The following is a 24,086-nucleotide window of genomic DNA, read 5'->3' as shown; positions in this document are numbered from 1 at the left end:
TGTTTTTTTTAAATACTTTACTAGAAATTCATGGTGGTCATGTCTAATATTGGCATGACCCTATGAATTTCGGGCTTAGGGCCAGCTGATAATGCCAAGCTGGCCTTAACCCCTTTATTACCCAGTGAGCCACTGCACCAGGGCCCTGGATGAGTTGGGTACAGCGCCAGAAGATGGCGCTTCTATGAACGCGCCATTTTCCGGGGTGGCTGCGGACTGCAATTTGCAGCGGGTGGGGCCCAGAAAGCTTGGGCCTCCCTGCTCTGTGGATTCCAGCCCCCATCTGCCTAGTTGTACCTGGCTGGACACAAAAATAGGGCGAAGCCCCACGTATTTTTTTTTTAATTATTTCATGAAATTCATGAAATAATTAAGAAAAAAAGGGCTTCCCTATATTGTTGTGTCCAACCAGGTACAAATAGGCAGCTGGTGGTTGGGGGCAGCCCGTTCCTGCCTGCTGTACCTGGCTGGACACAAATATAGTGCGAAGCCCCACGTCAATTTTTTTTTAATTATTTCATGAATTTCCTGAAATAATTAAAAAAAAAAATACGTGGGGCTTCTCCCTATTTGTGTGTCCAGCCAGGTAAAACTAGGCAGCTGGGGACTGGAATCTGCAGCTCAGGGAGGCCCAAGCTTTCTGCCCCCCCCCCCGGTGCAAATTGCAGTCCGCAGCCACCCCGGAAAATGGCGCATTCATAGAAGCTGGATGCTGTACCTGGCTGGCATACAAAAATATGGCAAAGCCCACGTCAAAATTTTTGGGAAAAATTAATTAAATAAATAATAATTTAGGGACTGCATCTTTATTAACTCCTCAAATGTCATTTAGTGTTAAAATAAAGGATTTATTTAAAAAAAAATTGGCGTGGGATCCCCCATAATTTTAGGCTCTAGCGGAGGTTAAGCAGACGGCTGGGGCAGATGTTTGAAGCCTGGGAAGTGGGTAATACCCACGGAGCTTCCCAGGCTACTAATATCAGCCCCCAGCTGAATACCTAGCCTTTAATAGCTATTAAAATGGGGGACCCCCCCCCCAAAAAATGACGTGGGGTACCCCCTATTTAATAGCTAGCAAAGGCTAGGCGGACAGCTGGGGGCTGATATTAATAGCCCAGGAAGGGTGCCATGAATATTGGCCCCCTCCCAGGCTAGAAACACCAGCCGTCAGCCGCCCCAGAAATGGCGCATCCATAGGATGCGCCAACTCTGGCACTTAGCCTCGCTCTTCCACGCTGCCCTGGTGCGGTGGCAGGGGGTAATAGTGGTGGGGTTCATGTCAGCGCCAGCTGCCATGAAGCCCTGGTTAGTAATGATGGGCGTCTATAAGACACCCCCATTACTAACCTACAAAGTGTTAAAAAGAAAAAACACACTACACCCAGAAAAAAATAATTTATTTGAAATAAAACACACAATTTTATTTAATTCTTAGTTTACTAAAAATAATAGTTACCTGTCCACGTTCCTGTGCTGATCTCCCATGCACAGCTGTCACATCTGGACATGGTGACAGCTGTGCATGGCTGCTGTAAGCTCACACTGCCGGGAACACGTCCGCTCCCGGCAGCGGGAGCCACTGACTGAGGTCACCGGAGTGCATTCAGTCAGCGCAGCTCCGGAGACCTCCTTTACGGCACTGCTGTACCGTGGGAATTTCTCACGATACAGCAGGGCCGTAAAGGGGCTAACCGGAGCAGCGCTGCCTGAACTCCGGCGAACCCGCTTATGCAATGACGGGGCTGCTTTACGGCCCCGTCATTCTAGCGGTGGCAGCGGTTCAGAGCGGTCACATTCTATGTGGCTGCTCTAAACTGGAGATCATCGTGGGACACTCGTGGACTACTACGGAGGGGTAAGGATAAGGTTGTGGTTTATTATTTTATATTTTATTACAGGAGATCGATGGCTTCGGGGAATTAGGTGTGTAGGTGAGTATAGGTGTAGTTTTTTATTTTTTACTTTATTTTAGGTGGCGATCGGCGGGGGCAGGTAATGTATAAACTAATTTATTTTAGGTAACCACTGGCCACCAATGACATGTATTTAAAATTTATTGGGGACACAGTAGGGCAATTTAAATAGCAGGATCAGGCTGATGGGAACTACTGCTCCCATCGAGCTGATCCTGCTGGCACGAGTGGACGGGGGACAGACATAGGCCGATGGGAGTAGTAGTGTCACATCGGCCTATGTCTGCCTGCACGCACACACCCGCACACATCGCACAGACACCGCACACACTCGCAGACACACGCACAGACACCCCGTACACACTCGCAGACACCGCGCACAGACACCCACACACACCAATCATGACGGGCTGATCGTCTGGGAGGTGAGGCTGACCTGTGCGGCCGTGGGAAAGTTCATGTGAGTTCATGCAATGCAGTCAAGCATGAACTCACGTGAACCCTCTGAGGGCACCGCGGCGACTTCAAATGAACAGCTGATCAGCATCACCTGATACCTCAGCTGTTCATTTGAAATAACCGGCGGGAAAGCGCAGCACAGAACGGGAAAGCCGGCGGTGAAGTCTTCTCACTGCCGGCTTCCCCGCCCGGGTGCTGCGCTCCCCGCCCGGTCCTAACTTACGATCGGGATGGGAGGTGGCGAGGGGAGCGGAGGATCGGGGTGGTAGGCTGCGGGGAAGCAGTATGAGGCTGTGTGATTGTTTAAAAGCCGGCGGCTTTTTACCGCCCGCCGGCTTTTAAACGATCAGGAGAATTCTCCCACGCTGGGATGGCATTCTGATGACAGGCTGGATCTCAGCTGAGCGCTGCCATCCAGCTTGTCATCCTTCAGAGACACTGCAGAGCGCAGGCATTATGGGAACTTCCGATTCCGGTATTCGATATTGTAAAAGTATCGGAATTAAGTATCGGAATTCCGATACCGCGAATATCGGCCGATACCCGATATTTCAGTATCGGAATGCTCAACACTATAGTGATAACTTGTTTTCACTGTACAGCCCCTTTTAATTACCATATTTTGCGGATTATAAGACGCACCGATTTGTAAGACGCACCCCAAATTTTGGGGAGGAGAATAGGAAAAAAATTTTGTGGTTTTTTTTTTTTTTTTTTTAATAAACCGGTGCGTGTTATAATCAGCTTACCTTGTGGGAGGCAGAGACGTTGGTGGAGCGGGGTCCCAGGTGGTAGGGTCGAGGCTGGAGTCAGGAAATTGCTGCTGCCAGAACATTCTGCCTTCCGACAGGCAGGAGTCGGGAGATGGCTGCAGGCCCCATTCTTGTAGTAGGAGGTGTTGGGTGGAGTGGGGTCCCAGGGTCGCTGCTGCCGGAACATTCTGCCTTCCGACAGAGGCAGGAGTCGGGAGATGGCTGCAGACCCCATTCTTGTAGTAGAAGGTGTTGGGTGGAGTGGGGTCCCAGGGTCGCTGCTGCCGGAACATTCTGCCTTCCGACAGAGGCAGGAGTCGGGAGATGCCTGCGGGCCCCATGCTTGTAGGAGGTGTTCGGTGGAGTGGGGTTCCAGGGTCGCTGCTGCCGGAGCATTCTGCCTTCCGACAGAGGCAGGAGTCGGGAGATGGTGGCTGCAGACCCCATTCTTGTAGTAGGAGGTGTTCGGTGGAGTGGGGTTCCAGGGTCGCTGCTGCCGGAGCATTCTGCCTTCCAACAGAGGCAGGAGTCGGGAGATGGCTGCGGGCTTTTGGTGGTGCGGGGGCAATTGAGATCTCGGGAGCCGAGATCTCAATCTGACCATGCACCGCCTCCGGTGGCCATTTTATCAGAGTCCACCAAGTAGAGTATGGAAGGTGCTGGGCTCCGGCTTTTACAAAATGTCGGCGGAGCCCCCGCACCACCGAACACCTCCTACTACAAGCATGGGGCCCGCAGCATGGGGCTTGCGGCCATCTCCCGACTCTTGCCTCTGTCGGAAGGCAGAATGTTCCGGCAGCAGCGACCTTGGGACCTCGCTCCACCAACGCCAATAAGCTCCACTACAGTTCGGATTATAAGACGCTCCCCCATTTTTTTCCCCCAAATTTGGGGGAAAAAAGTTCATTTTATAATACAAAAAATACACTGCATTACTTAACATGTTGTGCAGACCAGTTCCAGAACAGTCGATCATCTTATCCTAAGTAAGTGGGGGCTGTACGCCATCGGTGCCATTGCAACAGAGATGATGAATGTCTTTACCATGCTGGCACTGCATCCTGAACAGTGGCCTCTATGGGGCGAGTGGGCAGAGATTGGTAATGTCACTCATCTACCACGGACTGCCAAAGGTTCATTTTGAGTTTGCGTCTGGCAGCTGCTTATCTCTCCTTACTGTAATAACATGCACATTCGCCAGTGTTTATAGAGGGGGTTGGACGCTTGTTCTGCTAACATGTCCAATATTAGGAAGCGGAGCTAAATCCAAAAAACATACTTTATATTATAGGGATCAGAAGCAGCATCTGATCCTCCTCCTCCTCGTCACTGGAATGCATGAATAAACCGAACCATGCTGTGTCCCATACTGTCCGTACACCAGTATGACCACAGCTGTTCTCAGCGCCCCAGCATGTATTGTCAGACAATATGGCTCTAGAGCAATTGTATATGGATGGCATCCATGTGTAAATCTATTAGGAGGTGATCAAACAATATTCACTTTTAAAGAGGGTAGTCCATTCAGCCAGATTAGGTCACAGGCTAGTAATGCTTATAAATGGCATAATCATTACTTACCTGGTGACCTCCCTGTGGCTCCAGCTCCTCGCTGCTGCGGCTACCCACTGGGCTTTGTTTGCTGGGCTGCAGTGGTGACGTCTTGTCTACAAGAAGTGACCTCAGTATCAACCTTGAGGGTAGTGATTGGCTGCAGCGGTCCCTTGTTTAAATACAAGACTGTCCCCACTGAAGCCCTGTAAATACAGATCGCTTGGGAGCAGAATAGAGGCAGCACTGGTGGGGGAATTCCGTTATTTTAAAGCCTTATGTTCCTATAGGCCAATAAAGCCTGAAAACGAGCAATCTTTTGATTAAAAGTGGCTTTAACAGGAATGTTTAATCAGAAAATGACCTATTGTTTAACTCCATAATGACTGGACTACTTTTATTTTTTCCTTCCCTTGTTCCAGTATTATTATTATTACTGTTTATTTTTAGTGCTGTACATGAGAAGGGGTTACATATGAAATATAAATAGTAGTAATCCAGTAGCCATGACTTTTTGTTTTCCCTTCGACATAGCCGTATGGGGGCTTGTTTACGATGGGGGTAGCTGCGGTTTTGAATTACACCATTTATTTTACCAAATGAAGTATTGAAAAACGTGAAAAATATTTCAGGTGGATAAAATGGGGGGGGGGGGGATACCAAACTAACTGAATTTTTTTTTTTTTTTTTTTCACTTGAAGGGGTTTTCCATGAACAAAAGTTCATTTTAATCAATGTCTGTGTCTGACCATACAGGAACATGGTCTGATCATACCACATCTCCTGGGCAGGGGAGGAAGGAAAAGAGTATACAGACATTACAGCACGGGATCACAGCTGATTCTTTGAAGTAAACATTGTTTAAAAACAGGCAGAGAAATGTTTTACCTCACAGAAAGAATCAGCTGTGATCCCGTGCTGTAATGTCTGTATAGTCTTTTCCTTCCTCACCTGCCCAGGAGATGTGGTATGATCAGACCATGTCCCTGTACGGTCAGACACAGCCATTACACAGCACACAGCGGGGGCACATTTATAAGATTATCTCAGAGCAGGAACATTTTATTTGCACACATCCGATTGTGGAATTTATTATCATTCCCAGATCTATTGATTAAAATCAACTTGTTCGTGGGAAAACCCCTTTAAGTACTAAAGTATTGAATTCAAAGGCTTATGTTAAAAAACTAGACCTGTATGTTTTAATGTTTCTGTCGATTGCGCTGGGTGAGGGCTTGCTTAGTGCGCTGCTGTTCTCATGGATTCCATTTTGGGGTATATACAACATTTCAATCTATTATATCATTGGTTGGTGTCACCAAAATCCGTTATCTCGGGTGACATTCACCTAATGCGTAGGAGCAGCTACCAGTTATGTCACCCTGACTTCATCATTAATGTGCCAGTATTATGCCTACTGTAAGAGCTTGTCCATGGGAGCCATGATAAGCTGCTGCCCTATAGCTGTGGTGCCACTTAATGTGAGGGGAACGATAAAATCCTATGGGCCATACCTACTCCGGCATCCGAAATGTCCAGCAATTCGCTGCTGTTCTTATTCTACACCACTGCACTGGCTGTAAATGTGTATGACTGGGAGAGTCCTCTCTAGGGGCAGTGTCTGAAGTCTATGCCAGGCCGCCATTAGATTAGGGGGAATTAACACAGGCACAATCCCGATGCACAACATGTTGATTTTGTGGCGTGTTCGTCAGGAGTGTAAGATTATGACTCGGGTGAATCCACCCTTTACAGTTTGTCCTTTCAGGTACATAAACTATCACTGAGTTGTCAGAGAAACCCTAAACAGTCATTTGTGAGTCTGTGTGAGCCCCCGGGGCATTGCCGGTTCCATGGTGCCTTCTTAGTTGCCTGGTAACGATGACCAGGATGTAGCAGAGCCGTCATTACAATGCTTCTAATAGATGTTTGTAATTCTTTAGGAGGAATATTTGGCTCCGTTCCTGCTGAGCGATGAGTGGGTCCCACACAGCTGTCGCTCCGCTGACCCCTTGCATGGAGGGGTTGCCTCCTCTGCCAAAGAGCCTCAGTGGGTTGCTAAACTCAAGTGGAGGGTCAGGCTGGCGAGACCTGGAGAGAGTGTACGCGCAGAAATCCCGCATTCAAGATGACCTAAGCCGCGGAGGTTCAAGTGGAAGCTCTCAAGCTCATCCAAAGCCGCCAAATTTAGATGCAGCGCTGGCTTTACTTAGGAAAGAAATGGTGAGTTAACCCTTTTGTATGCAGGCTAACGTGCACTCTGTAGAGTTAGTGCAAATCAAATAATACGATCTGGTCCATCGGTCACGTCTGTAATCTGTGGCGGCTGGACTGGAGCCCTGAGAACCGCCCCTTATCTCTCGGCATCCGCTGCTCTTCTTTTGATTAGCCGACCTGATGTAACGTCACAATGGGCATCACACCTCAACAATGACGTTGTGCAGGGGTGGCTAATAAAAAAATAAATAAATAAAAAATAATAGAGCAGTGGATGCCGGGAGGCAGGGGACGATTCTCAATGGCCACAGATTACTGACATGGTCGAAGGACCGAGTGGTGCAGATAGATTTGCACCAGTACTAGATCTTTGTGAGAACGCAAATTAATAATAAAAGGGCATCTTGCTCAGTATAGTGCACACTCGATCATACAGAGCCCCCTGTGTCTATAGTCTTACAGTGCAAGATGTCATAATTTCCCACCACCTTCTTCTGTATCAGTATATAGAAGACTCACTGTCAAACACTGCAGCATTTTTGGGGTCTCCTGTATTACTGATGTATACTCAGAATATTCAGCTCATGTAATGCATTCACCCGATCTACTGTAGGATGTCATGGTAAGCGCTAATCAAGAGACAAATATGTCTTGGCTGGACTTGTTAGAAGTCTCCAGTTAAGTATTCACACTCCTGAAGCATAAATTAGATGCATCCATCATTCTTGTCCACTGTCCTGGATTTGCCAGGACTCATGGGTAAAAAGGTGGCTGTGTTCATGCAATTCCTGCCCAAAAGTGGTTGTTTCAAGGTAGACAGCGGAACATTGGGCGGAAATGTTATTAACTATGATGCAAATGGTCCTATACATCCAATGAAGGCCAAAAAAGTGTTTTGGTTTCCGTCTGGCTCTGTGCCATTCTACACAGAAGCATCCCGCTAAATAATGTACATAACGCATGGTAAGCATTTCATTTCATAGACGTCTATGGGTTATGTGTACTATACAGTGACATATTGTCAGATGTGAAATCCTTCCAACCTGTACCTCCTACATACACTGCAAGCATGGTGTGAGTAGATTACATTGGGCTCGGAGATCTATTCTTCCATGTATCTCTTTACGACGTAAGGCCCATTTACAGGAGGAGATAATCTTTAAGCATCAAACGCTTATGACTTATTTTGCATGGTAATTGTATAATGCAAATAGAGTGAGTGACCAATTGATATGTCCAAAACGCTAAAAAAAAACGCTAATTCGTCACTTATGAAATTGTCATTGTTTCTTGCTCATTATGCAATGCAAATGGAAATTGTTTGCTTGTTTAGCGCTATTGCTTTTGCAAATGCAGTTCTCTAATTATTTGTAGCGTGACATCTGTGATTGGTTGGTCAAGCTTGGCTCACAATTTGAACAGAAATATGGGCCGGATTCATCAAAGCTTTAAACCCAAAGCACTAGCAGAATAAGTTTTGAAAAGTCACAAAATTTTTGGCTGCTCAAAAATTTTGCGACTTTTGGCATTTGCACACCGTTTTTACCCAGCTCTGATGAAGAGAGCGAAGCTACGACTGGGCAGCAGTGTGGTGTCCCCTTGTCAAATTCGTAACAAGTTGCGGCATATCTTACACCACAAATCTTACGCCAGTCCGTCAGAGGGCGCATGAGGGAACACGCCGCTTCACGTCTCACCTGATGCATGAAGAGGCATCAGGCTCCTCTCACTGCATGCCGCCCCCCTCATCAAGAGCGGCATGAGAAATGATGGTCTTGATGAATCGGGACCTATATGTTCCACGAGTTGATCAGTTAGTGACTCCTCTGCTCTTCATACCCAAGATGCTAAAGTACATTGAGTCTTTACTAAACTCAGACCCAGCACTACCTCCTCTAGTGTATAAACTGCCTCAATTGTAGAATTAAGTCGCATACAGAGGCTCGTAAAGACACAACGCAGGAGAAGGGAAAGGGGCGCTAAAGGCTGTCTACTGCAGAATCAATAACGTTTTTCCCAATGCCTTTCCCACACCTACACTGGCAGAAATCTGACACTTTCATGGGGAATACAATGTGATATGCAGCAATTAAACGATCATACATTAGCGACCTATTACAAGATTCTTGTGCAATGTAAATACTCGTTTGCCATCGTATACCGATCATATTTTTGATGGCTTAGTGAGCATTTACACGGGGCAGTTATCAGGAGCGAGCTTTCCTAGGGACGCTCATTTCCTGATATTCAGCCTGTCTAAGCAGGTTGCCAAAAACCCGACAAATGATCAAAGCCCTGGCTAATTGCGTGAAGTGATTTTTAAGTTTGTTTAAATATCATCGTTCTTTGCAGCACGACGTCCTGCGTAAATAGGTCCTGTGCTGCCGAGAACAATGATATTCTATGTGCACAGAACGATCATATTGACAACTGATCCAGGCACATTGACGTGCGGCAAGCCCGCCTATACAGGCTACTTAATGGCTTCAGTGGGGCTGTGTTAATGCAGCCTTACACTATTATTTACTAGTATAAATGCGCTTTTTAGGACACTGTTCAATCACAACTGTGACCACCCCTCTTCTAGTCCCCTAAAAACTTGAGTTACAGCCTAATAAAAGGGGCTGAGCCTGATGAATGACATTATCAAATTTCCACAAGAATGGGGACAGCAGCAGATTTCTGCAACAAGTCTGCTACGTGTGAACATACTCCATGTTGGAATTTAGACGTTGTCGTCTAAACACATTTTTCTACAGTGACTTTTGCAAAACTACTGCACAGTTAGGTACTTTTACCTCTATTTTATGTACAGTAAGTCATGGCAGAACACTTATTTTGCCTGTGACTAGTGAACTCCCCCTAAGACGGTTGTCTTGAGTTCTGCATTAGATTATAGGTGTCTCGGAGGAGGCGTTTCATTGTGTTTGTGTGGGCCAGTAAGTATAAATGTTTCTTTTGTTCCGTTCTGTGTAATCCTCATTCTTATACTTCTGTGCCTTTTGCTTTTTCCAATCATCCTCCAAGTATAATAATGTAGCTGGATAAAGGGCTTAGCCTGAAATAGTAAGTCCTATGAGGCCTAGCCCCTTGTATTAAGGATCACGAGGACATATGAATCATTAAAGTGAAGGTAGCTCTATTGTTTGCTGACTGCTGTCAGCCCATGGCCAGAGACTTAGGTAGGGTAAGAAGATTGAGAAACAGGATCTGCTATTTTTATACTTGGGCTCTCATTATGACATTACGAGCATATGTGCCAGGTCTTTAACCGCTCAGTATAGCAAAGTGCCACCCTCATAATTGGCAGATAAGAATGACGCATTCATTGCACATGGCTCATTAAAATCTCAGTACTTAATTAAGACCATGATTAACAATCTGGCAATATTCTTGTATCGTACTGTTAAATCTGCCAGAAGGTAGGCATTCATCAGGACAACCATTGTGCAGTTTTATAGCGGCACAGTGTTAAAACATGTGGGTATTAGGGCTGTGAAGGAATCCTCCCTGGCATCCTGTGTAGGCATTTCATTGAGAGAAGTTGCACTTTTTCTCCCCAGAGTTCCTGCTTGGATCCATTGTGAAAGTTAAGTGAGCCACTTTCAGTAAAACGGTAGGATATCCGTAGAATACATTATCTAATTGTTTTACCATTCAGCTGGATAAATAGTAGGATATGTCTGCCATTGTCAATTTTTTTTTAGTCTTTAGTGTATTTTGTTTAGTCATGAGAATATCCATATATCATGTCCTGCATCATTGAATGATGGATATATATATTTTTTTGTACAAAAGTGTAATTTATTAAATGTAGTTTATTTATTTTACTCACTTATATAGCGCCATTAATTCCACAGAGCTTTACAGACATTATGGGCACTGTCCCCATTGGGGCTCACAATCTAAATCTTCTATCAGGATGTCTTTGGAGTGTGGGAGGAAACCAGAGAACACGGAGGAAACCCATGCAAACACGGGGAGAACATACAAACTCCTTGCAGATGTCCTTAGTGGGATTTGAACCCAGGACCCCAGCGCTGCAAGGCTGCAATGCTAGCCACTGAGCCACTGTTCTATAAAATGTTTAATAACATGCACTATACTTATACATTAGGATTCTTAAAGTGTTCCTCCATACTCCTTACCAAGGCCTATTTTCCTCAGCATATGTATGACAATTGCAATTATTTTATTTTTCTCACTGATTTAGCAATCTTCACTTTATAATCATTCTCCCCTTGCTTTACCGGAAATCTGCAGTGGGTTCACTGACCTCCATGTGAGCGTGTGTATTTACACAGCCAATCAAATAGGCCAAGCGGGATAGAGGAGGGGACAGAGCAGCAGTCTGAGCCAATCATGAGACAGGGGGTGTGTCTCAGACTATCCCAGAATCCCTGTAAGCACTGCGGCTAATCTATAGTCACAGATCAGTATTTCTTATGTTCACTTTACATTTGTGGTTCATTGCTCTCTATATGCAAATAACAACACTTCTAATACTACAGATAGTGGATTGTGTGTGTGTGTGTGTGTGTATATGTATCTATATATAGATAGATATATAGATATATCCACTAATATTTATTATATACTAGCCGTCCCTAGAATATGTTAGCATTGTGGGTTTAGCTGCAACACATTAGTGTAGCATTTCTCCAGGACCCAGTACAGGTGAGTGTGGCTCTACTCCTTAATGAAGAAAAACTGACTGATCACGTAGTGACATGCCATGAATAATCATTAGTACAAGCCTCTAGTAACCCTACATTGCCCAAGCATCCTTTGTTGGCTTTTAAAGCAGATTCACCCACTTGAGCGGTTGTGAATTGCATGTCTATCAATTGCCCCATATGCATTTAATGGATAATTTCAGTTCTGCATAGTCCTGAAAATATAAGACCAAGACACTTCTTTGTAATGTGGATATTAAGACTGTATAGAGAATTACTAAAGCAGTAATTCCATAATATATCTGAGCGGTTCATGTGCGATCCCACAAGCTGTGTGCAGGGTGAGTGTCTTACACAGCTGGTCCCTTTCAGAGGTCAGTTCCAATAAAGGAACATCTCTCCAAAGAAAATGTTTTAACAGGCCGGCTTCCTCTAATAAAGTCATGCTGAACAGACATTAAAGTCGTGATATGACCTCTCGCCCTCTGGCTGTGCCACTACAATAAAACCTACAAGTATTAGACTTCTTATCTGCAGTGCTAGGGTGGGGTTTATGTGCGTTTTTCTGATAAGGGTTTTGTTGTGATTAAAGCTCAAGGTCTGTTAAGATTCTCTGCATATGGCAAATTTGGGTTATTTCTGTTTTCCTGATTATGTTCAGGTCTTCACCTCCTAAATGACTACTAAGTTACTTGATGTCTTGATTATTATACTCCTGGCATAGAGCTTCCACCAGGTAGCAAAAAATTGCTGCTGGACACATCTAACTCATTGCCCTCTAGCTTTGCTCCCTTTATACATCTACTTTTCATTTTTTGTAGCCTGATTGTTCTTTCTTCTTCAGTGTCTAGAAGCCATAGGGCAGTGCCATAAATGGTGAAAAAGCAGGCGGTCACAGAATAATGGATCTCTACTGGGAGGGATTTCTGTGGCTACTATCGTTCAGTCATGCAGCCATCCACATGCGCCTGTTATAATGGCAGTGCACACAATACATGACTAGAGCATTTTTAAAGAACCAGGTGAATTCAGGGTGTTATTCTATTATGCTCAGTGGCAGATGAAATGGCAGTGCCTTTAAATGACATGAGTTCAATTGGTAACCAGCAGAGTTTGTGCACAGGGGGTCAGCAATTCACAACAACATTGCTGTGCTCATGTTCCGCCTTATGTTATACTTCAAAGTATACGCCACCGGCATTTGCCTGAGGCGACTCCTCCTTAAAAAAAAATGTACACATTAAAGGCATGTTGTTCACGCTGGTATTGATGAGGGGGCGTGCTGGATTCGGATGCTTCTGATTCATGAAGGGGTGCACGCCTCTTAATGAATCTGGAGCGTCTGATGAGTGGTGTGCCAGAAATCTCACTCCAGTCTGGTATGGAAGTGAGATTAATGGTGTAGACAAGCTGTGGTGTCCTGCCCCAGATACGCCCATTTGGTCAGAGCTGGTAGAAACTGCCGGCAAAAGTCACAAAATTTTGACACAACTCGGAGTTGCACCAAAATTTTGTGACTTTTCAAAGTTTTTATGCCAGAATTCTGGTGTGAAAGCTTTGATGAATCCAGCCCTGGTTCTTTTTTCTGAGTTTTTGCAGGGGAAACTACCAAGTTGTTGAGGGGGATCTAGAAATGTTGTGCTCCAAAAACTCAGTCTGAATATACCCTTTAAGAATTTTCCAGGTATTTCTTAGGATAGGCATCAATGTCAGATTAGTAAAGATCAGACTCCAAATAATCTGCTGGTTAACTCTTTGGAACAACAGAAGTGCGCACTCACTATATGGATTGATCTCGGCAGCTGAGCCCGCTCCATACAGCGCAGGTACCTGCTGTGTTACACAGTTGTGACTTGAGAGTAACTACTGCTATCCGTCGTGAGCACGCCATTTATTAATTTAGGTCCACCATTCCTATCGCCCCTTTCTCACAACCTAATCGTTAGTTGCTTACTGAAGGTCCCAGTGTCTGTCATGCCTGTAGCTGGTTTTTATAGGTGAATAATAATTTACCAATACTGCATTGTATAGTCCGTATTGGAGATTCAGGTCCTCTAAAGAGACTAATAAGGGTACGTGCACATGTAGCACCCCGAGGACTCGGCTGCTACAGGAGTATTGCACCTCGAACCAGAGGTGTGGTATTCCACTCCCGGGTAAGGATGGAGTGTGGAGCGGGGCTCAGTTAGCTGCATACACTACACTCACCCCATTTCCGGGGGACAGATCAACGGTACTCCCACCAGATAGATGTGCAGGTACGACAGCGTCTGTCCCTGGCTGGAGTGGGGAGGGGGGGGGGAGAATATCCCAGTGGTGTAGGAGCAGACAGGGGAGGGACTCTGGGCATAGGTAGGAGCCCATTGGGTGCTGGTCACCTGGGCTCGGGTGTCAGAAGGGAGTATAAAAGGTGGGCACCATCTTAGATCAGGGTGCAGTCGAGTTCAGTTCAGGCAGGAGGAGAAGAGGAGAGGAGCTCAGCCAGAGAGGGCTGACAGGGAGCTGTGGTTCAGTCCGGGCACAGCTCCAGAGCCAGGCCTGAAGTGGAGGCCTGAAGCCGAGAGAGAGAGAAGTAAGAGAAAGGAAAGAGAGGGAAGCCCTGAACCACACTCCGGAATTGCCTGGGAGTTGACCGGGTCCCTCCCCTGGTGAACGCAGCACGGCTCGGGTGGTCACTCTTGGCCGAAGTGATCTGAACACCAACAGTGAGTAAAGCTTTGGAAACTGCACTTCAAGCCTCTGTGTTTCATCGCCGCACCTGCACCATCAGTACTGGGACACCCACACCATCACTCCCATCATCATCTCCACAATAGCTGCCCTGAGGCGATACTCATCCCGTGGGGAGTCATCCCACTCTCAGCTGTACAAATAACATCAGCCTCAGCGGTCTGCAGTGCAGCGGCGGTCCCCACTGACCGCAATCCACGGGTGGCGTAGTCGAACAATATAACATCTTATTCTAAGTTCTGCCACTTGGTTTGACACCCTGGGCACGGACCGGGTCACCGCCACGAGGACTACTACCCCTATCAGATCCGGCTCCGGGTGTTCCCCGCATGCGCAACACTGCCCTACATGGCCCAGGGGGCGCGTCACACACAATAAGTATTTGCAGAAATTTCTGCATCTCTTGGCAGGAAAAACACAGAAGAAAAATGTGCTTTTTTGGTGCAGATTTTTCCCCACTCATTAGCCTATGTTCACACACATTGTGTTTTGCTGGGTATTTTGCAGCAGATTTTTATGCAAATTTTCAGCTGCGTATTGCAGTAACAGCAAAGTGTATGAGAAACCGGGATTCTCTGTTCACACACATTGCTTTTTGTTTGCTGCGTATTTTCTGCCTTGCTTGCGTTTTTGGAAAATAGAGCATGTCACTTCTTTCAGCGTTTTTGCATCGTTTTATCACCCATAGAAAGTAATGGGTGGTGAAAAAAAACGCACCTGCATTTTTTGCAGCGTTTTTGATGGCAAAATAGAACGGGATTCTTGTATTTCACAGAACTTTATGTACATGCCTAAATAGAGACCGAAGGACGGTGAAAAAAAAACGCTGCAAAAACGCATCAAAATACGCAGGAAAACCGGCATTTTTGACACTGCTGTTTTCCTGCCAGAGAAAAGTTGTCAGCAGATTTTGCTGCAGAAAAAAAGACAACATGTGTGAACATGGCCTTAGTATGGATGAAAACTGCAGCAAAAATGCTGAAAGAATTGACATGCTCCAGACTAAAATCAGCACTAAATCTGCAAGTCATAAATAAGCACCGTGTGCACGAGACTTCAGGATTCTCATTCACTTTGCTGGCATCAGGAAACCCTTCAGTTTTTGTGACAAATCTGCATAGAAAAACGCAACGTGTGCGCACAGCCTTAACAATGTACAAATAAAATAAAAGTTTTAAAGAATATTAAGTATAAAACCCAAAAATACAAGTTTTTTCATCAAAATCTGAAATGTATAACAAGAAAACTTATTTAGCATTGCTGCCTGCATGATTGTCTAAACCAATAAAGTCTCAAAGTATTTATCTCATATAAGAATACAAGAAACGGCCAGAATATTTGTAATGGAAGAATATAAGTATTTTTTTTTTATTGGACATGTCACCATCTCAAAAAAATTAAACAGAGATCAATACCAATAAAACTTTTTGGTGGTCCCACAAAGAACAAGCCCTTGCATACACTATTGAACAAAAATGAATTTTTTTAGTAAAATAAAAAAATATATAGAAATTTGGTATCACCTTAAAAGAAACCTGTCACTATGACAATGCGGTATAATTTGCAGGCATCATGTTATAAAGCAGGGGGAGCTCAGCAGATTGTTGTGATGAGTTGTGAGAAAAGATTAGGTATAATCTTTATTTTCATAATTTAATCCTTAATTCTTTCTGGCATTTTTTCTCCAGTGGGCGGGGCTATCAATAACTGACAGCTCTCTCTGTATGCAGACTTCTATAGCTGTCAGTCACTGATAGCCCCGCCCTCTGGACCGGAAATCCCAGAAAGAGCAGAGGATTAAATGGATAAATCACAGGTTATACAGAATCTTTTCTCCCAAAATCACCTATCATTCTGCTCACCTTCTCCTTCTCTACAACATGATGCCCACAGATCACAATTCATTTTCTTGGTGACCGGTTCGCTTTAAATATACTGACTCATAAATTAAGCATTTTCCACAAAGTGAATGTTGTAAAAACAAAACCCCAAAGCACTGCGAAATTGTGTTTTTTTTTTTTCAGTTTTACCCCATTTTATAATTTTTTCCCATTTTCAGTACCATATACAGCCATGGCCAAAAGTTTTGAGAATGACACCAAAATTATATTTTCACATGATCTGCTGGCCTCTGGTTTTTATTAGTGTTTGTCTGATGTTTATATCACATACAGAAATATAATTGCAATCATATTATGAGTACCAATAGGTTATATTGACAGTTAGAATGAGTTAATGCAACAAGTCAATATTTGCAGTGTTGCCCCTTCTTCTTCAAGACCTCTGTAATTCTCCCTGGCATGCTCTCAATCAACTTTTGTACCAAATCCTGACTGATAGCAGTCCATTCTTACATAATCAATGCTTGCATTTTGCCAGAATTTGTTGGTTTTTGTTTGTCCACCCGTCTCTTGATGATTGACCACAAGTTCTTAATGGGATTAAGATCTGGGGAGTTTCCAGGCCATGGACCCAAAATCTCTGTTTTGTTCCATGAGCCATTTAGTTATCACCTTTGCTTTATGGCAAGGTGCTCCATCATGCTGGAAAAGGCATTGTTGGGCGCCAAACTGCTCTTGGACGGTTGGGAGAAGTTGCTCTTGGAGGACATTCTGGTACCATTCTTTATTCATGGCTGTGTTTTTAGGCAAGACTGTGAGTGAGCCGATTCCCTTGGCTGAGAAGCAACCCCACACATGAATGGTTTCAGGATGCTTTACAGTTGGCATGAGACAAGACTGGTGGTAGCGCTCACCTCTTCTTCTCCGAATAAGCTGTTTTCCAGATGTCCCAAACAATCAAAAAGGGGATTCATCAGAGAAAATGACTTTGCCCCAGTCCTCAGCAGTCCACTCCCTGTACCTTTTGCAGAATATCAGTCGGTCCCTGATGTTTTTTCTGGAGAGAAGTGGCTTCTTTGCTGCCCTCCTTGAAACCAGCCATTGCTCAAAGAGTCTCCGCCTCACAGTGCGTGCAGAAGCACTCACACCAGCCTGCTGCCATTCCTGAGCAAGCTCGGCACTGCTGGTAGTCCGATCCCGCAGCTGAAACAGTTTTAAGATACGGTCCTGGCGCTTGCTGGTCTTTCTTGGGCGCCCTGGAGCCTTTTTGACAACAATGGAAGCTCTCTCCTTGAAGTTCTTGATGATGCGATAGATTGTTGACTGAGGTGCAATATTTGTAGCTGCGATACTCTTCCCTGTTAGGCCATTTTTGTGCAGTGCAATGATGGCTGCACGTGTTTCTTTAGAGATAACCATGGTTAACTGAAGAGAAACAATGATGCCAAGAACCAGCCTCCTTTTAAAGTGTCCAGTGATGTCATTCTTACTTAATCATGACTGATTGATCGCCAGCCCTGTCCTCATCAACACTCACACCTGTGTTAATGGATCAATCACTAAAACGATGTTAGCTGCTCCTTTTAAGGCAGGACTGCAATGATGTTGAAATGTGTTTTGGGGGTTAAAGTTCATTTTCTGGGCAAATATTGACTTTGCAAGTACAGTAATTGCTGTTAAGCTGATCACTCTTTGACATTCTGGAGGATATGCAAATTGCCATTACAAAAAATGAAGCAGTAAACTTTTGAGAATGAGACAAATAGTAATTTTTCCATACTTTTGGCCATGACTGTATAGTTATGTAGTGTCAAAACTGCAACTTGCCCTGCAACAAAAAAAACACAGGCTCTTTTATATGGCTAGATCTACAGAAAAATAAAATGCTTTGGCTCTTGGAATGCAGGGAGGAATAAGCAAAACTGTAAAAATGAAAATGGCTAAGCCGTCATGTGGTTAAGGAGCTTTTTGTTGTTTTAGTCACTGCTCCATAGTGGTACTGCTACTCGGCACTTGGGACTGAACTGCAGGACCAGGCACAGGTGCAACAGAATTCTGAGAGCCCCTGGAAAACCTCATTTGTCTTGAATAAGGCTGAGTTCACACGATGCGTTTTTCATGCGTTTCCGCGGCGTTTTTGCAGTTGCGTAAACGCATGAAAAACGCATGGTAGAAGGGCAGCAATGTTCCCCAATTGAAATCCGCATGTGCTGTGCCCATGATGCGGATTTTTCCACAGCGTAAACGCTGCGGTCAAAAATCCGCAGCATGTCAATTAATTTTGCGGAAACGCTGCTCTTTTGCCGCCATTGACTTGCATTAGACCGCATGGAATCCGCATCACTGTATATGTTGATGTGCTTTTCATGCGGTCTAATGTGCGGATGGTACCCGGGTGTGGAGGAGAGGACTCTCATCCAGACCCAGGTACCATTAAAAAAAAAAAGAATAAAATAAAAAATATATATATTCTCACCTTCTGACGGCCCGCGCAGCGCTCCTGCTTGATTCCCCGCACTTCGCGGTTGAATGAAGAAGGACCTTCGCTGACGTCAGTGTCATGTGACGGGTCACGTGACGCTGACGTCGGAAGGTCCTAAAGTCTTCACTGCCGGCAGCCGGGACCGAGCGAAGCAGGACACCGGGGGCCATCAGAGGGTAAAGTATATATTTATTTTTTGACATTCACACACTATATAAATCCATGCCGGTTGCATGGATTTATATAGTGTGAAGTTGACAAGCACTTTCCAAGTGATGCTAATCGCTTGGAAAGCGCTTGCCAACCCGCATGCGGAAATGAAAGTGAAGAACGCTTCACTTCCGCTTGTCCCTGGCAGGAAAACGCATGTACAATCCGCATGCGTTTTTTCCTGCCAGAGAGATGCAGAAACGCTCAGGAAAAAATCCTGAGCATTTCTGCATCGTGTGCACATACCCTTAAACAGGTTTTTTGAGCCAAACACAGGAGTGTGTAGGAGAGTGTTATCAGCCTTTCAGATGCCACAAAGCTGCATGTGTTCCTCTATACAAGTTCTTCTGCCCAACCTGATGTTGGACCTGGACAGAGATGCCATTGCACTGTGTGAAACCGTACAACGTTCAGAGAGCATCAAGCATATGTCTTATTGTATAGAACAAGAATCGTAAATGGGTCCATATGGATGCTGTACCATTGCCTCTACGACCCAGCATGCTGTAAGGTCTCCGCATTCAATGTCAGATTTGGTGGGAAAGGTTAAAGGTAGATGCACTTTAAGGCGTAGCCTAAACTAGGAGGGAGATACATGTGCTGCTATTACTGTCAAGAGGCGATAACCCCAATGGAGATGCTCAATGCAGATGTCAACAGATACAAGGCCAGGGTCACATAGCCGTCATGTGAAAGAATTGGGCCGGTTATGCTAATGACACTCGGCTCTAACTCCCAAATGAGAAATCGCAGCACAGGTGTGGAGAAGACAAAGAGCGTAATTTCTCTATTGTCTCTGTCAGCGTACATTGGATTGCACTCGGATGATATCCGAGTGCAGTCCGATGTTTGACACATAGACTTGTATGGGTGCATGTAATCTGATCATCGGCTGCACCTGCAGCATGCTGCGATTGTTTTCTCATACCGGATCGGTATGAGAAAAAAATGGCAGATCTGCACTGACCCATAGAATAACATTGGACTGAGTGCTATCCGATAAAACATCACATAGCACTCAGTCGTGTTATACAGCTGTCTGACTGCGCCCTAAGGATATACAATTCAGTAAATGGAAAGCGCATTGCCAAGCAATGGAGGCTGTATGAAAGGCTCTTGGAAAGTACATAATGGTATATATGGATATATTCAGACAGCAATGCATTCTCAAAGAGCTGTCACAATTGATTAGACATTTCAGGAAACAGTTGTATCTTAATCTTTTAGCACTTAATGCCGACCAGACCAAAATGGTCAGTATGTGAATTATTGATGTGTTTGTCTGGTTAGATGTGGGTGGGGGTGAAGAACTTTTGAGATAAGTGGTCGCCAGGATGAAACTGTTCTACAGGGAAAGCATCAATATAGATTTTTTTTTTAATATCTGTGCGTGCATAAAGTATTAATGGATGTCATATCATAAACAGCAAATCTTAGAAACGTTTTGCGGCCAACATATGTAATAAAATTTTGCGTAGCCAAAAACAGTATTTGCTGAATACCTTCCTTTTTGTGTAAATTGTATATAAATTCACATAAGAGTGGTGATGGCAATTCTTATTAGGAAAACAAAAACTCCAGGAGACTTTGTGAGAGCAGTAAGCTATTGTGCCCAGCAGGTAATGAATGTATCCGGAGCCCCATGCTGTGCAGGTTATAAGTTGCTTTCTTTTGTATTCCCAGGTCGGGCTAAGACAACTTGACATGTCTCTCCTGTGTCAGCTCTACTCGCTGTATGAATCCATCCAGGAATACAAAGGCGCTTGCCAGGCCGCCTCCAGTGCAGACTGCACATACGCCATGGAAAACGGATATTTTGATGAAGAGGAAGAGTATTATCAGGAAGCCGGTGTCCTCCATAAAGGTGTTAGGGAGGACTCTGAAGGAAACCTCACTCTCTCAGTACCTCCTATTTCTAATGATGACTGGATACTGGAGAATATTTAATTTGCCATATGTCGGGAAGACAACTCCTGAATTTTTATAACCATGCTTTCCAGGAGTTTTTTTTTTTCTCCTCGAGGAAAGCCATTTCTTATCATTTAAGCATTTTTTTGCCATGTTTATACGGACCGTACTGTTCCTGATCACCATTGTTAGTGGTGATATTGCTATAAGCAATGCGAAACATCGTCCAAGTGCCTTTAACATCCAGAAGCACTTATATGAGAGGAAAGAATTTTTATACACCGTATACAATGAGTAGCGCTGGAGACTCAGTAGTAATAGGACATTAATTATACAGGCTTCCATCATCTGCCTTAAATCATTCATAGAGCAATGGCTTATATTATCAGTTTTTAGTAAATGTCAAGGAGACGCTCCGGCATTTCTTAGGACTGGAACGGTGAGCTCCTCTCTGATTGTGCCTCAGACGGGCTGAAAGGATATACAGATATCGTTTAATATTGATCGGACTAGGTCATTTTAATTTGTCATAGGACACACGTAATTCTGAAAGGATTGAGTGTGTAAAATGTCCAGTATACAATAACCTCAGTTCGTGGCCTTAATCCGTGTTGATGAGAACGCAGCCTAAGGCATAAATGCCACAGAAGAGTTTTTGATTATGTGATCCAAAGATGTCCACATACATTAATGTCCTACTAAAGCCTCTAGTCAGTATTTGTAAGATCAGGCGTGTAACATAAACGTTAGAAAGATTTTATACATTTTAAACATATATTTAATTGCACCCCTTCTGTGGTCATGGATTGATCATGACTTATAAATGCACAGTCCTGACCAAAATGGCCTTATAGAGGACTTGTTGGCTCTCCGGACATGTCTGTTCTTATAAATAATTATATTCCTCATAAGGGAATCTCTCTGGATCATCTAGTTACTCCTAGAAATGTATAAAGTGAGTAGGTGGTGCCCGTTGTGGGTGTGTCCTCAGTCTGTCCAATTAGTCGCAGACTCTAGTACACACCCTTTTCACAAAGACATGGTAACACCAAGCTGTCAATTTATTCATACATGTCCAGGAGGAATAACTGAGGGACGACACTCACCTATAACAAAAAAAAATGTTCCAGTATTGTTATTTTATGGGGATTTCCATTGTGTACTAAAATGGACCTGTCCGGAGAGGTGACTGATCCTCTCTGCATATGGATGTTTTCACTACCAAAAACTGCCTGTGTAGCTTATGTCTCTGAATTATCGGCAACCAAAAAATGTTAATAGTTCTGCAATGTCAGCTGTTTGTCAGATTACAATCCTAGTCCTAGTGACCTGTCAATCCGACGTGTCTGACTGTTGGTTGCTTTTGGCAACAGAATGGCTTTCATCACTAATATATTTGTATATGAGTTAAAGTATATATATATATATATATATATATATATATATATATATATATATATATATATATATATATATATATATATATATATATATATATATATATATATATATATATATATATATATATATATATATATATATGGAATTCACTGGTGATTTACCTGAAAATATTTATCGCTGGATCTTGAAAAATGTATTTTTAACTACATAGATTAGGGAGTCATTCTAAAGCAGAATACAGCGTTGCTATCTGCATCCTCAACATTTTTTGGGTTACAGTTCCCCGAAATGTCCCATTGAAATTGCCTTTTGAAATAAACTAATAAGTGCACATACATATAACAGGGTCTATTCACATTAACTGCAGCACATCTGAAGTTGTATTATGAGTAGTTTTGTTCCTGTTGCTCGTTCTGTCCTGTGTTTTATTCATTACAACGCTCCGTTCTACACTCATTAAACTGTGGGGCAGACAGCGGGTCTCCTCCATAAAAACCAGAGCAGACGCATGTCGGGGCACTGTCCGCCAATCAGATCACTTAGTATAGACCACTGCGAACAGTGATCGCTGGTATCTGATAGACCGCTCCATCCTTTTGTCTGCTGTCATACATGCAGTATATATATACACTTGTAAAGACCAACTCCTCACTTATCGTTAGTTTAATTTCTTGTGCGTTTCTTAAACTAGTGAGTTCAAACAGTGTTTAATGTTCTGTTGTTTGACACTTTATCTCATATGCTGCTTGTTTTACCCTTTTCTTATTTTTCTTATGCACTTTCCTGTAACGTGTGCTGGTTCCTTTATGTGCATGTTCCGCACATGTCCATATCACAATGATCCACTCCATACAGACGATTAATACATATGATTGCACAAAGACCACACATTGAGCCTGACTCATAGAAATGTCTATTTATGTATTTAGGACCTCAGCATTTCTTTTGCAATCAGCTAAGCAAAAAAACAATTTTTTTGTTATCTTGTGTTTATTTTGTGCGTATTTATTTAGACATGTTAATCGTCCATTTTCTCTAATAAAATAAAGTCATAGTTTGTGTTTGGTATATTTTATGTTTCAATTTGGAGTCATTGTAAGTAGTTATAAAGTTTCATGTCTGAGACTGGAATAAGAACACCTAAGGAGGATGTCATGCTATTTCCATATCGCCAATTCTACAGGAGTTATAGAAACGCTGTAGGAAAGCTGCGCCAAACTTCTGCATCAGCAGTGAATGGCTGACTTGGAATAACCCTTTAGAGCAACATTTCATCCTGATGAAGGAATCTTGATCCTGTTTTTTTTGCCGGAATTTCATGCATTTCACTCTCCCTTTCCCATATTTTATGTACTTAATCTTAGTTGATCCTAAGATCCCTTGTCATCTTACTATAGACCACTAATGTAGCCCGCTGCATCCACACACTTCAGATCTATTACCGTGCAGTAATGCACAGACTTAAGGGATACTTGTCATTTTAATTTTTATTACATAAATCAATAGTACACCTGAAAATAGGAAACTTTGTAATATATCTTATCAGAGAAATTTGCTTCTCTTTCTTTCAGTACTGATCAGTCATTATCAAAATTCTCAATTCCCAGGTAAAATCTGTATTCAGTGACAACAGATTGTTACATTACTGAGATAGGAGCTGACAGATACTACTCATAAGTTTCTGTACAGAAAGGAGGAGGGGCCTTTGCTTCTAGCTCCTCCCATCTCATAACCTGCGTACCACCACCATCATCCCGTCCCCTTGTCTCCGCTACATAAAGTTGAAAGTTGCTACTCATAAGATTATATGGAGAGGGGAGGGGTGAGGAAGAAGGATAAGCTAGATAAAAGGCTCCTCCCTCCACCTCTCCCTCCTGTCTACATAGGATGTTATCAGTAGCAGCTGCCGTCTCCTGTTTCAGAAATGTAACAATCTGTCTTCACTG

The 24,086-nt window shown here is 43.7% G+C and overlaps 1 protein-coding gene across 1 annotated transcript in view; it reads left to right on the top strand.

Annotated features, from left to right (window-relative positions):
* Positions 1-23,210, top strand: part of FAM89A (family with sequence similarity 89 member A) — a 28,177-nt gene extending 4,967 nt beyond the window's left edge. Inside the window, exons 2-3 of the mRNA XM_073672662.1 lie at positions 6,619-6,898; positions 20,515-23,210. Coding sequence (XP_073528763.1) covers positions 6,650-6,898; positions 20,515-20,778 — 513 coding nt within the window. The 5' untranslated portion in view covers positions 6,619-6,649 and the 3' untranslated portion in view covers positions 20,779-23,210. The remainder of the gene's footprint in view (positions 1-6,618; positions 6,899-20,514) is intronic.
* Positions 23,211-24,086: the final 876 nt, after the last annotated feature.

The sequence above is a fragment of the Phyllobates terribilis genome, unplaced genomic scaffold (genome assembly GCF_046119375.1).
Source record: "Phyllobates terribilis strain yellow unplaced genomic scaffold, ASM4611937v1 Scaffold_3__8_contigs__length_932513732, whole genome shotgun sequence".
Classification (NCBI taxonomy): domain Eukaryota; kingdom Metazoa; phylum Chordata; class Amphibia; order Anura; family Dendrobatidae; genus Phyllobates; species Phyllobates terribilis.
Note: the sequence above shows the minus strand (reverse complement) of the source record. Positions and strands in the feature narration are given on the sequence as shown.